This window comes from Aotus nancymaae, unplaced genomic scaffold (assembly GCF_030222135.1).
Source record: "Aotus nancymaae isolate 86718 unplaced genomic scaffold, 86718_ANA_hifiasm-v0.15.2.pri h1tg000014l, whole genome shotgun sequence".
Lineage (NCBI taxonomy): Eukaryota > Metazoa > Chordata > Mammalia > Primates > Aotidae > Aotus > Aotus nancymaae.
The window spans coordinates 69029443-69047567 of NW_026988425.1; the positions used below are offsets into that span (position 1 = coordinate 69029443).

General features: G+C 40.3%; 1 protein-coding gene across 1 annotated transcript in view; it reads left to right on the plus strand.

Annotated features, from left to right (window-relative positions):
* Positions 1 to 18125, plus strand: part of IQGAP2 (IQ motif containing GTPase activating protein 2) — a 316353-nt gene that overhangs the window by 255148 nt on the left and 43080 nt on the right. Inside the window, exons 19-22 of the mRNA XM_064376064.1 lie at positions 161 to 232; positions 892 to 961; positions 4358 to 4566; positions 14869 to 15018. Coding sequence (XP_064232134.1) covers positions 161 to 232; positions 892 to 961; positions 4358 to 4566; positions 14869 to 15018 — 501 coding nt within the window. The remainder of the gene's footprint in view (positions 1 to 160; positions 233 to 891; positions 962 to 4357; positions 4567 to 14868; positions 15019 to 18125) is intronic.

Sequence of the window (18125 nt, forward strand, 5' to 3'; positions counted from 1 at the left end):
CTTGAGAGATTGGTTATTTAGTGGGCTACTTTTTTTCTTTATCAAATATCATTGTTTTTAGAAGAACTACACAAAACTGTATTACGGGTTGTTTGGCGATTACCTTGACTTTTCTATTTGTTTTTTGTTGTTCTTTTCTATTTTTTTTAAAACTTTTTAGATTCAGTCCTGGTTCCGAATGGCAACCGCAAGAAAGAGCTACCTTTCAAGACTACAGTATTTCAGAGATCATGTAAGAAAAATGCATGTGGGTTTTTATCTGGGTTGAGAATGAACTAAATGAGTGTTTTATTAAATGTTTGCATTGAATGATTTTTACTGAATGGTGGAAATGAACACTTAGGAAAGAATGGATCTTAGAACTTAATATGAAAATATTTGGATGCTTATTGTTTTCATTCAGAAATCATGTTGAGAGTTAGACTTCACCAGTCAGGACTGGATAGAAAATGGGCGAGGGGAAAACTGAGAGTAACACCAAAGAGAGAAGACTCTAGAAAAGTATTTCCGGCATTGCATATACAGTTTTTCTAACTGCTAACCACTTACTTAAAATAGAAGCCCATGGGAGAGATTTTTTCCTCAATCTTTCAAGAAGAGATATGGGAACATAGACTGCATCATCTAAGTTCTGTACTGAAATTATTTTCCCTTTTTAGATCTCTTGGTCTAAGCAGGTCCCCTGCAGTCTTGTTTGTACTTTTAGCTAACGTATCTGACCTCTTCTTCAAAGAAAATGGAAAAACAAACATTGAATACACCACATTGAAATGCTGTCAGTTCTAAGCAGTGTCAGTTCTTAAATCCTGCCAGTTCTTAGATGTTCTAAATTCAAAAACGGTGGAGTAGATGGGACTCTGGGAGATCAAGATGTGTCTCTGTCTTTTGCAGAATAATGAAATTGTGAAAATACAGTCACTGTTGAGAGCAAACAAAGCTAGAGATGACTACAAAACTTTGGGTAAGTGAGAACTTTCTGAAACAATGCAAGGATTTTTTATAAACCAAGCCAGGATATATTGGTCCACACTGGTCACTTCAGAGGCTGCTCTAAGAACGGAGAATACCCATTGTTTCCAGTAGATTTTGATCGTCTCAGGCCCCAGGTTCTAAACCAGTACACAGAGGAACCCATGGTGACAGGAAATGGGCCTTCCTCTTAAGTGGAAGGGATAACTCATGTGGTATCATTTCTTCTTCAAAAAGAATGGAGTTGGCATAAGTGTGGAATTTTTTTTTTAATCTAAGCCAGAGTCAAAAATCTAATGCAAAAGAGTTAGCCAGAAGATAAGGTTACATTTAAATTGTTTAATTTGTTAGACGTCTCCTCTCCCAAAAATGACAACTGCACACATTTTCCTGCAACTTCATTCTGAACTTTTCACAGAATATTTTTTAAATTTTTTATAATACTAGCATAGCATATGCCATTGGTAGAAAGTTTGAAAATAGTAAAATAAAATTCACCCAGAAATAACAGTCACATTTTGTGCTATCTCCTTACAGTCCCAACTTTGCCTATGTTTGTTATTTTGGTTTGTTTACAGATCATAAGTTGATTCTAAATTTTGAATCAAGTTGAAATCTAAAAATATACTAAATTCTTAACATTCTGATTATCACAGGAACATGCACAGTCAAGAAGAGCTTGCTGATAAATTTATTAGTAATTACAGTGCCTAGTAAGTTTAGCCAGCACCTTTTACCTTTTTTTTCTTCTTCCTTTTTTTGAGATGGCATCTCCCTCTTGTTGCCCAGGCTGGAGTGCAGTGGCCCAAACTTGGCTCACTGCAACCTCTGCCTCCCAAGTTCAAGCAATTCTCCTGCTTCAACCTCCTGAGTAGCTGGGATTACAGGCACCCGCCACCACGCCCGACTAATTTTTGTACTTTTTTAGTAGAGACAGGGTTTCACCACATTGGCCAGGCTGGTCTCAAACTCCTGACCTCAGGTGATCCGCCCACCTCTGTCTCCCAAAATGCTAGGATTACAGGCATGAGCCACTGCGCCTGGCCAGCCAGGACCTTTTATTGTCTAACATTTGTCTGAATTAAGGGATGAAGTATATGGTTCAAGAAAGATCTTCCCTGGTACTTAGGAAGGAAAATCCTAGGGTCCCTTGAAGTCCCTCACTCTGCCTCCAGCCTGCAGAATCTACTGAATAATGTCTCATTCCACTAGATTCCAGCATGTACTATGCAAGCTGAGTAAGGAAAGGTCAGCCAGTCTTTTCAATTGCCACAACTTCTCAATTTTTGAATTAATGGGGCTTGCCTCTCAGCTGATAGATATGTTTTGTTTTGTTTTGTTTTGTTTTGTTTTGTTTTGTTTTGTTTTGTTTTGTTTTCAAGAAGGCTGAAGAGGGGTTTTTTTTTTTCTGAGCCCAAACACTAAAATAGGTTTGCTGTTGCTTTTATATGTGAAAGATGACTGAAGAATAAATTTTCCAAATGAGCACTGGCTAATTTTCATTTCATTCAAGGTAACATGTTTTTGTAAGCAGTTGCAGTAATGTTTTTTATTTGTTTACTTTTTTTATTACGAAGACAGATTCCAATTTTAAAATCTAAGCAACTTTGTCTTGGGGCATAAAAAGTAGTTAGGCAAATTATCTTGGTGAGTGAGTTAGATCTAAGCTTCCGTGGGCTTCAGCAAATTGGGTGGTTTTATGGTAACCAAAACATACATTTTCATTTCTTTCTTAGTTCAGCATCTTTAGAAAACTAAGACTTTGGGTTTTTCTAATTTGAAAAAAGAGAACTTTCTAAGTTTATCATCTGTTCTCACCCTTTTTCTCTGGAATGGCACTGAAGGTATTCAAGCTTGGAAGTTGGTGGAACTAAGATGTGGTCACTGGTAGATGGAGACTATAAAGTGGTTTCATTTCCTGAAATTAAAATACCTGTACCACAAAGTGATTCTCAGATGAAGATGACAAAAGCCTAGTATTGATAGAGGAAATATTACATTTAATAGTACTTACAGTGCCATTTTAAAGTACATTTAATAGTACTTACAGTACTTAGAGTAAGTTTGTATGCCTGTATGAGCCATACAATTAGTAAAGCTAAAATACTAATTTAGTTGTTTCTAAAGGGCCTCTTAGTACATATGAAGAGGCACAACCCTTAGCGGGTAGGAGAGGCAGCCATCAATTCTGGCCGCAGTGGGAGGGCTCATGTTCTCCTGACTTGGCTGCATGGGTGAGCTGTGGTGCATTGCTCAGGCCTTCCCTGAAGTGGTCATGTCAGTGGCAGCATCTTTTCTGGGAATGGAAGGAAAATGATGTCCCATGATCCAAGGAAAATTCTCCAATAAAGGCCATCAGCAGTGGCAAAATAATAACATACATGACTATGGATTTGGGTGCTCGTGCTGGGTTTATGCAGTTGTTTGTGGTGTTGGCTTTCTTCTCCTTTAGTGTCAAAACACCACGGAACTAAGGTAGAAGTACAAGGAAGGCTGGCAAGGGCCTAGGTGTAAAGGAGGGCAGCTATTGAGATGGCCATGACTGGACTGGTTCTTTCAAGTCATCTTTGTATTACTGGGTCAATCATTTGTCCTCAACAGGCCAGATGATTTATTCTTATAGTTTACCCAGAATTGATCTCCCTAAGCATGTTAAAAATGTTTTACCAAGAGTCACAGTGCCAGGAAATTAAAGCCTAAAGTTCCAGGTACTAAGGGAAAGTGAGAATGTCCCTTTCAATAACAAGTGCTGGCCCCTAGGTTCTGAGCACCCTCCCTTGGCCAATGCTGAAAGGACAAGGGCCAAGTTTCAATTTCTAAAATATTTTTATTTCTACTGAGTAGAACATTTGTTCCATTTATTATTCTGTTGGTTCCTGTTTGGCTTTTACACTCCTCCCTTGCTGGCTGTTTTCTAATTCAGCTTTTACCTACTTCTGGCTCCTTCCCAAAGATCTTTTGGGCTGGGAGAAACCACTTTCTGCTTCCTGCAGCAAGAATGTAAGTCACTTATCTAGCTCAAGCACAAGGTCTCATGGTCGAGGTAACTTACGTTAACTTTCTTTCCCAGATTCCTCAGGAATGAGGCACAGATAGGACTATCTTCTTAGTGTATGAGTCCAGGGAACTGTGAGAGACAGAGCTGATAAAAGGGGAGTTGATAACCAGGAAAGAGTGGGACCAGATATCTGTTTTGTACATTTATTTATTGATCAGTTTCCTTGTCCAGATTTTAAATTACGTGGGGGTGGGTAGAATGATTCTCACCCTAGACCGAGTACTTTCATTGATATATTTTTCTAGTAATTATTTAATGACCTTGTTTCTTTCCTGTTGATAATCATTCCAAGCTTTCCTAATTAAAGTATATCTGTTCCTGTCACTGCAGTTGGCTCCGAAAACCCACCATTAACAGTAATTCGCAAATTTGTATACCTATTGGACCAAAGTGATTTGGATTTCCAGGAGGAACTAGAGGTTGCACGATTAAGGGAAGAAGTAGTGACCAAGATCAGGGCCAATCAACAGCTGGAAAAAGACCTGAACCTGATGGACATCAAGATTGGACTCCTGGTGAAAAACAGGATCACACTAGAGGTCAGTGGGGACTGTCAGCTCCCAGAAGAGGGAACATGCCCACATACAATCAAGAGTCACTTAATGACAGGGATACGTTCTAAGAAATGTGGCATTAGGTGATTTTGTCCTGATGCAAACATCATAGAGCACTTACCCAAATCTAGATGGTAGAATCTACTACACACCTAGGGTCTATGGTAAAGCCCATTTCTCCTAGGCTACACCCCTTTACAGCATGTGACTGTACTGAATACTGCAGGCAGTTGTAACACAATGGTAAGTATTTGTGGATCTAAACATGGCTCAACATAGAAAACATACAGTAAAAATGCCGTACTATAATCTTATAGGACTAATGTCTTATATGAGGTCCACTATTGATTGAAACATTATGCTGTGTGTGGTTATACATGTCCATGACACTTTGGTCTAGCTAAGTTCATTTGGAATCTAGAATAAGTTTTTGTTTATCATTTTTATCATAAATTAGTGGTTTTCCGGTCTGTAAAATTTTATGCCCCCCCTTTTATAACGTTTTGTAAGGCCTCTTTGTCGTTCTGAAATGAAATCTACATATGATAAAAATGTAACTGACGTATATACCTTCAGAATAAGACTAGGCTCTTTATATGAATCCAAAAGAGAAATTTAAAGATTAATTGATAATAAAAGCACACATTTTAATGAGAAAACGTGTATGCCTGATGTCATTAGAAGACATGACAAAGTTACCAGGGCTGTGGACCTCTTCACAGAACAGCTACAGATTGTGAGGGCTGCAGTAGTAACTGATGTGGGGAGTGGTAGAACTGGCAGGAACTCATTTTCCAAAATGGAAAACAGCCCTTTTTAAAGTTCAGCATTAGCCAAGTGTCATCTCTACCCAGTTTACGCAATTGCAATCCTAGAAAATCCTAGATTTTGTGTGGGGAAAATGTATTATGCTTCTACGTAAAACAGTTAGATTCTAGGCTCAGATAATTACAAACAGAATCTTGACCTATGTAAATGACCAGTAAGACGTTCAAAAGTTCTATCACGCAAGGCATAGGCAGTTATTTATACAGCGTTATCCCACAAATTGCCAGATCACAGAGCACCTCTCATCCCCAATCCCTGCTTACTAGAAACCAGGAATGCCCTTCAATTGTTAAGATATTAAAAAGTACCCCTATGTACTTCCAAAATATGGCTCCCTACAGAGTCACACTGCTCTTGTTGATAGCTTCTAAATAAATCACAGTGTGGTTTCATATCTGTATAAAACCTGCCAACATCAAGGCTCAAAAAAAAGTATAAAAAGCATCATTTTTACCCAAGAACAGATGCCTAGGATGTCTCCATGTCCCTGTTTCCTTCCTATGTGCCACATCAGTTTCAGAAAACTAATAGGTCAAAGTGGGAAAGTGACTTTCTGGAAGATCTGAGAAGGCTACAGTGGGTCATAAGTGGAGCACCAGCTGCCAGCAACTAAGTGAGTGTTCTGGACAACTGGGAGATTAGCAGCCAGAGACGGCTGCCAGTTACATGGCCATGTGAATGCCCCAGGCGGGTCCTCCAGACATCATAAAGACACCAGGGCAATTGTGGAGGAGAAAATACAAAAAAACAGCATTTTATAAACAGAAATGATCATCTCTTCCAAATATTCAGGAATAAAACTACAGTTTAAATGTTCTATACTTCACTCTACTTTTATTATTTTATCCAGAAAAAAGTACTTTTTTTTTAAATTATATATTTGTATTGTTTGACACACATGAGAACTTTTAAAGTGTAATATATTCCAGAAGGTTCTTCAGAGAATGCTTTTTATAGCCTTAAACTGGTGCTTCATCCTATTCCCATAAAGTCATAAACAGGAAATGTCTTGCCTTTTAAAATAAAGGCTTAGTTACAAATCAGTAAATAGTTTAAATAATATGTATCTTTTGGAAATACAATCATGGCAAGTTATCAGCTCTTCATGAATGCTTGAGGTTTTGTGGTTTTTAAAAGTCATTTATTACAATTAGATAACATTGTGAAATTTTTCAACACATTTTCAAACACCAAATATGTATCCAGCCTTTTTTTAGTGGTTAAACCCATGATTATTATTTTTTTTTTTTTTGAGACGGAGTTTCGCTCTTGTTACCCAGGCTGGAGTGCAATGGCGCTACCTCGGCTCACCGCAACCTCCGCCTCCTGGGTTCAGGCAATTCTCCTGCCTCAGCCTCCTGAGTAGCTGGGATTACAGGCACGCGCCACCATGCCCAGCTAATTTTTTGTATTTTTAGTAGAGACGGGGTTTCACCATGTTGACCAGGATGGTCTCGATCTGTTGACCTCGTGATTCACCCGCCTCAGCCTCCCAAAGTGTTGGGATTACAGGCGTGAGCCACCGCACCCGGGCTAAACTCATGATTATTAAATACGTAGCCGTTAGCCTTATCGACAGAGCATTTGTAGTGATACAAGAACAGAGCAGCGGAAGCTTTATTTATAGTAGTGAAAAAGCGGGAAACAACCTAAAAATCAAAACAATACACAGAGGACAACGAAATTAGTTTAATATGGATGTCGTACAGCCACTAAAAATAATACTTTTTGAGACTATTTAAAACGGGGAAAGGCTTGCAATATCGTAGAGAAGCATCTACTGCCTAAGGTGGCATGACTTCTTCTTATCAAAAAGCAGTAATAATATGCCAGAAGAAGAAAGAAGTTAAGTGAATTTTCTTTGGTGATAGAGTTAAGTTTATCTTCTCTTCTCCCCACCCCCACACACCTTTTTATTCTTAACAACGAGTGTGTGTTCAGTGAGGAAAAGGGAGATTGTAAACAGAAATGGCTTTGTGCTTATAGAACAATGCTGACTTTTGCTAGTAACCTTAACATTTTCACAGTTCTTTTAAAATCAGCATTCCTCCTAAAAGCCTCAAAATCTGTAGGTTAGTGAAGTGACTAACATTGGTTTTAGGCAAAAAGAATGGTTTGGAGAAAGAAGACAAAGCAACTGAAATAGAGGTTTCTTGGAGGCACACGAGCCAAAAAAAAGTAGAGGTCAGCCTAGCTGGAAGGAAAGCCTAAATAGAAACTAACGCTAATCTAAAACTAAAATTCCCGTTCATGAGTGTGATGTATCATGTAAGAGCCCGGATTTGTAGGCCAGTACTACCTGAAACCCAGGATTGAGATTTTTTACTATTAATACTTAATTATACTACTTCACTGCATATATATACACACACACACACACACACACACACACGTATATGTATACGTATATATGTATACGTATATATACATATATATATATATATATATATATTTGAGATAGAGTCTTACACTGTCACAGGCTGGAGTGCAATGGCGTAATCTGAGCTCACTGCAACATCTGCCTCTTGGGTTCAAGCAATTCTCCTGCCTCAGCCTCCCAAGTAGCTGGGATTACAGGCACCCGCCACCACTTATGGCTAATTTTTTGTATTTTTAGTAGAGGTTGGGTTTCACTATGTCGGCCAGGCTGGTCTCGAACTCCTGACCTCGTGATCTGCCAACCTCAGCTTCCCAAAGTGCTGGGATTGTAGACATGAGTCACCGCGCCTGGTCTCACTGCTTATATTAACAAGTGACCTTGAGCATGTTTCTTAACCTTTCTCTGAGTGTGTTTTCTTCCTTGGAAAATGTTCTAGGTGATTTACATATATTTTTACTCTTCACAGCAACTCAGTAAGATTGCTGTTATTATGCTCACTTTATAGATGAGGAAACTGAAACTTAGGTTAACCTGTGCAAGTTTACCAAGCTAATTATACTCTGCACATACCCATATCTTTATGATTCCAAAGCCCAAGCCTAAGCCCTTCATAATGGCCCACACTTTCTACAAAAATGTTTATATCATAGCATAATACCTGCATACAGCTCTCCCCTTATCAGGCCCAGGGGAAAGGGGGTGGCAAAGGGCAGCATTGAGATGTGGGGTTACCATGAACAAACCAAATATGGTTGCTCTTTCAAACCGTGGTATTCCTCTGATGTTCAAGATTTATTGAGAATCAGGAAAAGTGAGTTTTGATGAATAAAAAGTATCTGCCCATGTTTGTTATCCCTCTCTGGGTTGCCTCTTGTCCCCCATCTTCAAGCTTCCCAAAGCAAACCTCCATTCACACGAGCGCATTTCTGAGCAAGGCAGAGCCTCACAGGGAGAAGGAAGGGGGGCTCTCTCCATTGCGGTGCTGGCTTTACCCCTGGAGCTCCAGCAGACAGGCCCTGTTCCATCAGCACAGCCACCGGCCCACCCTCTCTCTTCCCCTTTCTGGGTTCAGCATTGCCTCTGCTGTTTCCCTCCCTCCATTCCTCTCCCCGTCCTGCCTTAACCAACTCTCTCTATTGCTAACACAGAGGAATTTAGATCTGCCCCAGATCTTACTCACCACCCTTACCCTCTCATCTGTATACAGCAAAAACCATTACCCAGAAGATGAAGTCTGCAACAAAACAAAAAGCCCCCAGTTTCCAGAGTAACCTCCACTGAAAACACTTGGGAGGGAAAAGGGGGGATTATAAGTAACAAGGCTTTTTTCACGGCCATATATTTAAAATCAAGGTAATAGATTTATTCTGTGTATTTGAGGGAGTTGCATGATTTACATGTCACCAGCTATCTGAAGGGGAAGAACATGGATTAACTGGCACTGTAAGCCACACTTACTCTAGTGATGTCTTAGGACTTCTTATAGATAAGGATTATCAGACAGCAGCTTGCCTGGGTTCATCTTTGACCTCTATCTGGGTGGTAACCTCTATCTGGAAGCTGGCACTTCCTTTCTTTGTACTGAAGACATTTTATAGATTGGTAAAACAAGGGGGCAATGTTGCTTTTTTAAAAACGTTATGGGAATGTAAATCAACTCCCCTCCCCGCTTTCCCTGTAAAAGCAATTGGGGTGACAGAAATAAGTGGGTAAGTCAAGGCTGCCTCTCTCTGAGCTGAGAATGAGAAAGAATAAAATCATGGGCCTGAAAGGCAATGAATGTAACCACATGGAACTGTCTTACTCGAGGGCTTCCTAGAGCCTGGACCCCAGCTCTCAATGGGCTGACCACAGCTATGGGAGAATGGGGTGCCAGGAAGTAAACAGATTTAGAGCTTGTCCCTTAGGCAGGACCTGAAGGTGGTTTTCATCCCCAGGGGCAATTGGAAATGGGGGCTGGCACAAGTCCATTTGTGAAAATGACTAGGGGACCCTGCTGGTATTTGGTGGGATGGGGCCAGGGTGATGGATGGCCAGTAGTGCATGCACAGCGAGACTCTGTGCTGACCACACTACCCATAGTGCCCCTCTAAGGACACTGGGCCAGCCTTCCTGATGTGCAAATAGAGTCCTCATGTGGAGGTCCAGCTAAGAGCTCAGTCAAAAATCTGGAAGAAGTTTTGGGAAAAGCAACTTTCTTGCCACTTACTCTGGCACAGTGAACTAATGTTAAGTGGCAGGGGAGGTGTTCTAGAACAGTGACTTTAAAATATGAGTCATGTGCCATTAGGGTCATGAAATCAATTAAGTGTGTCACAATGAGCAATCTTTTTTTTTTTTTTGGTTATTATACTTTAAGTTCTGGGATACATGTGCAGAGTGTGCTGGTTTGTTACATAGGTATACATGTGCTATGATGGTTTGCTGCACCCATCAACCCATCATCTACAGCTGGTATTTCTCCTAATGCTATCCCTTCCCTACCTCCTAACCCCCAACAGACCCCGGTGTGTGATGTTCCCCTCCCTGTGTCCATCTGTTCTCATTGTTCAACTCCCACTTATGAGTGAAAATGTGCAGAGAGCAATCTTTAAAAGTAGAATAAAATAAAAGGAAATAGAAAATATCAGCATGTATCATTAATGAAAGAGAGAGTGTATGTGTGTTCACCAATAAAAGATGGAAACTATTTCTTACTGTGGGCCTCAGACTTCTGAGTAGCTAGTACCACAGGCAGAAGCCACCTGGCTTATTTTTAAAATGTGTTTGTAGAGATGGGATCTTGCTAGGTTGCCGAGGCTGATCTCAAATTCCTGGCCTCAAGCCATCCTCCCATCTTGGCCTCCCAAAATGCTGGGATCACAGGCATGAGCCCCCATACTTGGCCTGCTTCTAACTTTACTTCTGAAGCTTCCTGGCTTCTCTAAGGCCTCATAGAATTGAAGAAATTTAGGGCCTTGCCATCAATGATAGACTGGATAAAGAAAATGTGGCACATATACACCATGGAATACTATGCAGCCATAAAAAAGGATAAGTTCATGTCCTTTGCAGGGACATAGATGAATCTGGAAACCATCATTCTCAGCAAGCTGATGCAAGAACAGAAAACCAAACACCACGTGTTATCTCTCACTCATAGGCAGGTGTTGAACAATGAGAATACATGGACACAGGGAGGAGAACATCACACAATGGGGTCTGTTGGGGGGTGGGGGGCTAGGGGAGGGATAGCGGGGTGTGGGGAGATTGGGGAGGGACAGCATTGGGAGAAATAATTAATGTAAGGGACAGGGGGATGGAGGCAGCAAACCACCATGGCATGTGTATACCTATATGACAATCCTGCAAGATCTGTACATGTACCCCAGAAATTAAAGTATAATTAAAAAAAATAAAGAGAGAGATCCAAGATGGCTGATGATTAGCAGCTCGGGCACATACCTCCCAGTGAAAGCGCAAAGAACGAGAGGACGCCACACTTTCAGACGAATATTAGTTGCTCACGGACCAGGAGATTCCCAGTGGAGGAGCTCCACGGGTCGCCAGGGCGACTCTTGTGGCCGGCGTGGCGGTTTTGCTGGTGCCTTAGCACGCCAGTTCTTGGTGCAGAGTCCGGAGATTCCCGGGCAGAAAAGCACCATCAATCTTAACACCGCTGTTTTGGCCGGCTCAGTGGATTGCTCAGATTTCGGCGCAGGGAATCAACAAGTTGGACGTCAGAGACCCAGTTAGAAAGTCGGTAATTATAAAGACGACAGACAGACAAATATATAATGAAGGGAAGAAACCAGCGTAAAAAGGTAGAGAATACTCAAAATCAGAATGCCTCTCCCTCTACAGGGGATTGCAATTCCTCATCAGTAACGGAACAAGGTTTAATAGATTACACGTGTGTTCCAATAACAGAAGCAGGTTTCAAAACGTGGGTGATAAGAAACTTCTGTGAATTAAAAGAACTTGTTCTAACCCAATGCAAAGAAACTAAGAACCTTGAAAAAAGGTTTGACGAAATGTTAATGAGAATGGACAATTTAGAGAAGAATATAAGTGAATTGATGGAGCTGAAAAACACAACACGAGAACTTCGCGAAGCATGCACAAGTTTAAACAGTTGAATTGATCAAGCAGAAGGAAGGATATCAGAAGTCGAGGACCAGCTCAGTGAAATGAAACGAGAAGACAAGAATGCAGAAAAAAGAATGAAAAGGAAGGAGCAAAGTCTCTAGGAAATATGGGACTATGTGAAAAGACCTAATTTGCGTTTGATAGGTGTACCTGAATGTGATGAAGAGAATGAATCCAAGTTGGAAAAAACTCTTCAGGATATCATTCAGGAAAATTTTCCCAACCTGGCAAGGCAGGGTAATATTCAACTCCAGGTAATACAGAGAACACCACAAATATATTCTTCAAGAAGACCAACCCCAAGGCACATAATCGCCAGATTTATTAGGGTTGAAATGAAGGAGAAAATACTAAGGGCAGCCAGAGAGAAAGGTCAGGTTACCCATAAAGGGAAACCTATCAGACTTACAGCAGATCTCTCAGCAGAAACCCTACAAGCCAGAAAAGAGTGGGGACCAATATTTAACATCCTTAAAGAAAAGAACTTTCAACCCAGAATTTCCTATCCAGCCAAACTAAGCTTTATGAGCGAAGGAAAAATTAAATCTTTTGCGAACAAACAAGTACTTAGAGAGTTCACCACCACCAGGCCTGCTTTACAAGAGCTTCTGAAAGAAGCACTATACATATAAAGGAACAACCAATATCAGCCTTTCCAAAAATATATCAAAAAGCAAAGAACTTTAACACAATAAAAAATTTACATCAACTAATGGGCAAAACAGCCAGCTAGCATCAAATGCCGGTATTAAACTTATATATATTTTAATTGGATAAAAAGCCAAAACCCATCGGTATGCTGCATCCGGGCCCATCTTACATGCAACAATACACAAAGACTCAGAGAGAAGGAGGAAGATTTACCAATCAAACAGAGAGTAAAAATAAACTAATAAACAAAAAGCAGGAGATGCAATTCTCGCCTCTGATAAAGTAGACTTTAAAGCAACAAAGATTAAAAGAGGCGAGGAATGACATTACATAATGGCAAAAGGATCAATGCAACAAGAAGAGCTAACGATTCTATAGATCAATGAGATAGAAAATTAACAAGGATATTCAGAACTTGAACTCAGACCCGGAACAAGTAAACTTAATAAACATTTATAGAACTCTCCACTTCAAATACACAAAACATACATTACCACCTCACACCTATTCCAAAGGTGACTATATAATTGGAAGTAAATCACTCCTCAGTAATCGCATAGCATTTCATAGGTTTAAATTAAATATTGGTTGGCTGTTTGTTTGTTATCTTCTTCCCTTATTCCTTCCTGACTACATCATTAAGTATAATTATCAGTATAAAAGAGGTTTTCAATACCCATTACTAAATTGCATTCTAGCCTGGGCAAGAAAGCAATATTCCCATTCTCTCTCCCTCTTTCTTTTCCTTTTCCCTCCTCCCCATTCTCTCTCTCTCTTTCTCTTCCTTTTTCCTCCTTCCTATTCTCTCTCTCTCTTTCTCTTTAAAATAAATAAATAAATAAATAAATAAAATTTTAAAAAAGTGCCTTGCTTTGGATTAGGCTTTGGCTTAAATGAATGTTGTGCTGGTTTAATCTTCTATCCATATCAATCAAACTTTCTCTACATCAGCAGTAGGTCACTTTGTTTTCTTAATCATTCATGTGTTCACTGGAGTAGCGTTTTTAATTTCTCTCAAGAAATTTTTCTTTGCATTCACAACTTGGCTGTTTGGTGCAAGAGGCCTAGCTCTAGGCCTATCCTAGCTTTTGATATGCCTTCTTCACTAAGCTTAATCATTTCTAGCTTTTGATTTAAAGTGAAAGATGTGTACCTTTTACTTGAACACTTTGAGGCCATCATATGGTTATTTTATTTATTTATTTACTTTGTGTGAGACACAGTCTTCTTACTCTGTCACCAGGCTGGAGTGCAATGGTGTGATCTCAGCTTACTGCAAACCTCTGCCTTCTGGATTCAAGTGATTCTCCTGCCTCAGCCTCCCGAGTAGCTGGGATTACAGGCATACGCCACCACACCCAGCTAATTTTTGTATTTTTAGTAGAGAGAGGGTTTCACCGTGTTGACCAGGGTGGTCTCAATCCCCTGACCTCGTGATCTGCCCGCCTTGGCCTCCCAAATGCTGGGATTACAGGTGTAAGCCACCACACCTGGTCCATCATATGATTATTAACCTAATTTCAGTATCGTTGTGTCTCAGGGAATAGGAGGCATTACGGAGGGAAGAGAAAAAGGAAAGTTGGTGAAGCAGTCAGAACAGACACATTTATTGATTAAGTTATATGGACATGGTTTGTGGCACCCCAAAACAATTACAATAGTAACATCAAAGATCACTGGTAGGCCGGGCACAGTGGCTCACGTCTGTAATCCCAGCACTTTGGGAGGCTGAGGCAGATGGGTCAAGAGGGCAGGAGATCAAGACCAGCCTGGCCAACATGGTGAAACCCAGTCTCTACTAAAAATACAAAAATTAGCTGATGTGGTGGCGGGCACCTGTAGTTCCAGCTACTTGGGAGGCTGAGACAGGAGAATGTCTTGAACCCGGGAGGCAGAGGTTGCAGTAAGCTGAAATCGCACCACTGCACTCTAGCCTGGGTGACAGAGCGAGACTCCATTTCAAAGAAAGAAAAAAAGATCAGAGCCGCATAACTGATAGTATAATAATGAAAAAGTTATACATGTTGAAAGAATTATCAAAATGTGACACAGAGACACAAAGTAAGCACGTGGTATTGGAAAAAATGGTGACAATAGGCATGTTCAATGCAGGATTGCACAAGCCTTTAGTTTGTGCAAAAAAAAAAAAAAGGCAGTATCTGTGAAGCACAGTAAAGCAATGCACAATACAATAAGGTGTGCCTGTATTTCCAATTAGGTGTGTTTCAATTCTGTATGTGAAGGGAGGAGGTAAAGAGTATGAGAATTAAAAAGTAGTAATCTGATAAATTTTTTTACAGGACGTAATTTCACACAGTAAAAAGCTGAATAAGAAAAAAGGAGGAGAAATGGAAATATTGAATAACACTGACAACCAGGGAATAAAAAGTTTGAGTAAGGAGAGGAGAAAAACACTAGAAACGTATCAGCAGCTGTTTTACCTTTTACAGGTAAGAACAATTTATCTTTCATTCTGAGTTTGGGAATAATACTATGTTTCATGTTTGTGGCTTGCAGGGAGTCTTTTCCTATGCTTCAGCTATAATAGCATAAGTGTTTTGAGCATCTACCAAGTACCAAGTGCTACTGTTAGTGCTTTACATACATGATCTCATTTAATTCCTACCATAAGCCTGGGAGCCATGGAGAATGAGTACTGTTGTTGTTCCTGCATTACAGATGAGGAAACTGAGGCACAGCCAGTAAATGATAAAGCAGGGGTTTTGAAATGCAGGCAGTTTGACTTCAGAGCTCATGTTCTTCACAATGATATTATACTACGGTTATACAGAAACAGTATAAATCTAATAATAGCAAAACAAAAACAGGTGCTGTCATTCATGAAAAAAAATAACTGTATGTGAAAAAAAAAACTGTGTGTGTATTTACCAGAACCAGCCTCCCCTTCTGTGGGGGAAGAGCCAGAGGGTTTGGGATTTCAAAATAGTACTTCTTTTTTCTTTTATTATTTTCATGGCATTACTCTGATCTAAACGAATAGTAATTTTCCATTGTTTCCTGAGTAATGGTGAGAACTAATAAGTTGGACTGGTTATGATTGGACTTTGATGGATCACTTACTGTTTTGTTTGACAATTATTTCAGCCCGTAAGCCCTACTGGCACATACAGTTCATCACAGAGGAAACTGCATGATAGCAATAGATATAAACAAGCATCCTCTTCAGCAGGAAAAGTTTCCCCAGAGAGGTGGATCCATAGTTCTCCCTTCTAAGAGTCAATGTCCCTCAGAGTGGGACCACTGTTGGGATTCCTTCAAAGCACTGAGATGCTTGGATCTTTGTTAGAGGATGTCACTGGCAGTAGATGTATGGAGAGCACGTTACACAAACCATAAATAGAGGAGAAACACAATGTTAATTTTGGTAGATTTGAAAATTCTCTGCTTGGAATAAGATACTGGAGAACATCTTCAAACATATGAACATCTTCACACAAGTGGCCACCACATGGCGGCACAGAAGGAAAAGGTTAACAGAACTTTGTCTGTGGAACCCACTGCTTCATACCAGCAAACCTTTAGAAAGAAAGGGGGCTCACTTTAAGTAGGAAAGGACTTTGCTTGGCCTGATTTAATAGTCAACCACCAGTTTGAAATTTAATCTTAGGCACTTATCTTTTTTTACATCCATGAAATTTCAAGCATATTGAAGACTCTTTAGAATTTAGTTTTCTCAATTTGACAGAATTTGTCATAAGTCAAAATCTAGTCGTTGGCCTAAGGTTTGTATTGTTTATTATGTAATGGAGGCGCATTAATGGGACGAAGAAAAAGCACAGGAGCATGTTTAGAATAATTCCACCAAACCTTATCCGCATGCAATCCAAAATGTACAACCAAAGGGTGCAACCATTCAGTTGTATCAAGTGACGTCTCTCTTGAAATCATATTTTTTCTTCTCCTTCTCCTCTTTTGAGACGTTAGTCCAATAACACTGAAGAAATTATAGGAAAGAAAATGGTCTGGATTCCTTTGACCTGCAGGTTACACTTTAGCAAGACTTTTTCTTTTTGTTGTTGTTGTTGTTGTTGTTTGTTGTTTGTTTTTGAGACGGAGTCCCACCCCGTTGCCCAGGCTGGACTGTAATGGTGTGATCTCGGCTCATTGTAACCTCTGCCTCCTGGGTTCAAACGATGCTCCTGCTTTAGCCACTCAAGTAGCTAGGATTACAGGCACCTGCCATCATGCCCAGCTAATTTTTGTATTTTTTGTAGAGACGGGGTTTCACCGTGTTGGCCAGGCTGGTCTTGAACTCTGACCTTGTGATCTGCCCACCTTGGCCTCCCAAAGTGCTGAGATTACAGGCATGAGCCACCGCGCCCAACCAACTTTTTCTTTCTTTGTAGTGACAAAGTCTCACTCTCTTGCCCAGAATGCAGTGGCGAAAGCACAGCTCACTGCAGCCTTCATCTCCTGGACTCAAGCACCCCTCCCACCTTGGCCTCCTGAGTAGTTGGGACTACAGACACATCCCACAATGCCTGGCTAATTTTTTCATGTTTTTTGTAGAGACAGGGTTTTGCCATATTGCCCAGGCTGATCTAAAACCCCTGAGCTCAAGTGATCCACCCACCTCAGCGTCCTAAAGCACTAGGATTCCAGGCATGAGACACCACACCCAACCCAGCAAAAATTCTTATCCAAAGCTGCAGGTCAGCTAGTATAGTTTTCTGGGGGTTTGTCTCTTCAGTATGAACCTAAATTTAAAGTTTTTAGGTAACCTTAGTAGGAATGGAGAGTAGGCATCTTTCTTTAGTTCTAGAGTAAGTTTCCTTTCTCCTAATTCCTATATACTTCACATTGAAAAAGAATCACTACAGAGCTATCAAGAAAAAGGCCTGATCTGCTTATTTATAAAATTTCAACCAACCATCATGAACTTAAAAGTAAATCTAAGTAGTAAAGTAAACCAGAATTGGAGATTTCTTAAAAACTACCCAAACTGCTTGAGTATATTAGATGAATACTAGTTATCAAGTATGGAAAATTTTTTTTCTCTTGTCAGAAGGGAGATGAAGATTAGGAGTATTAATTTTCCTTTTGTACATAATTTCCTGTATAACCTGAATACTGTTGTTCTCTTTGAACATCTGCCTGGTAGGTGTAGCTGCTGGAGAACAGCCACTTCACCGTGAAGGCTGGTTCTATGTCCAGTGGGTCCATCCTCATCAGCCCGCAGGATTCCACGTCCATTTTCAGTCCTTTGTTGTTTTTTGCTCACGGTCTTCTTGTCGTGACCTTCACCCTCTCTTCAGCCTCCCTACCTTACTCCCCCTTCTCACTCTGTGTAGAACACTGTGGCCATTCGCTGTCTCCACATTGTAAATGTTTTCTCTTCCTGTTCTTTCCAGTCTGACAAGATAGTATGCATTTCCTTCTGTTTATCCATCAATCCTTCTAGGCCAGTCTATGTAGCAGGATCCTTAGTCTACTTTTTTGTTTTTGTTTTGTGTGTTTTTTTTAGAACAGAGTCTGTGTTGCCTAGGCTGAAATACAGTGATACGATCATGGCTCACTGCAGCCTCAAAATACTGGG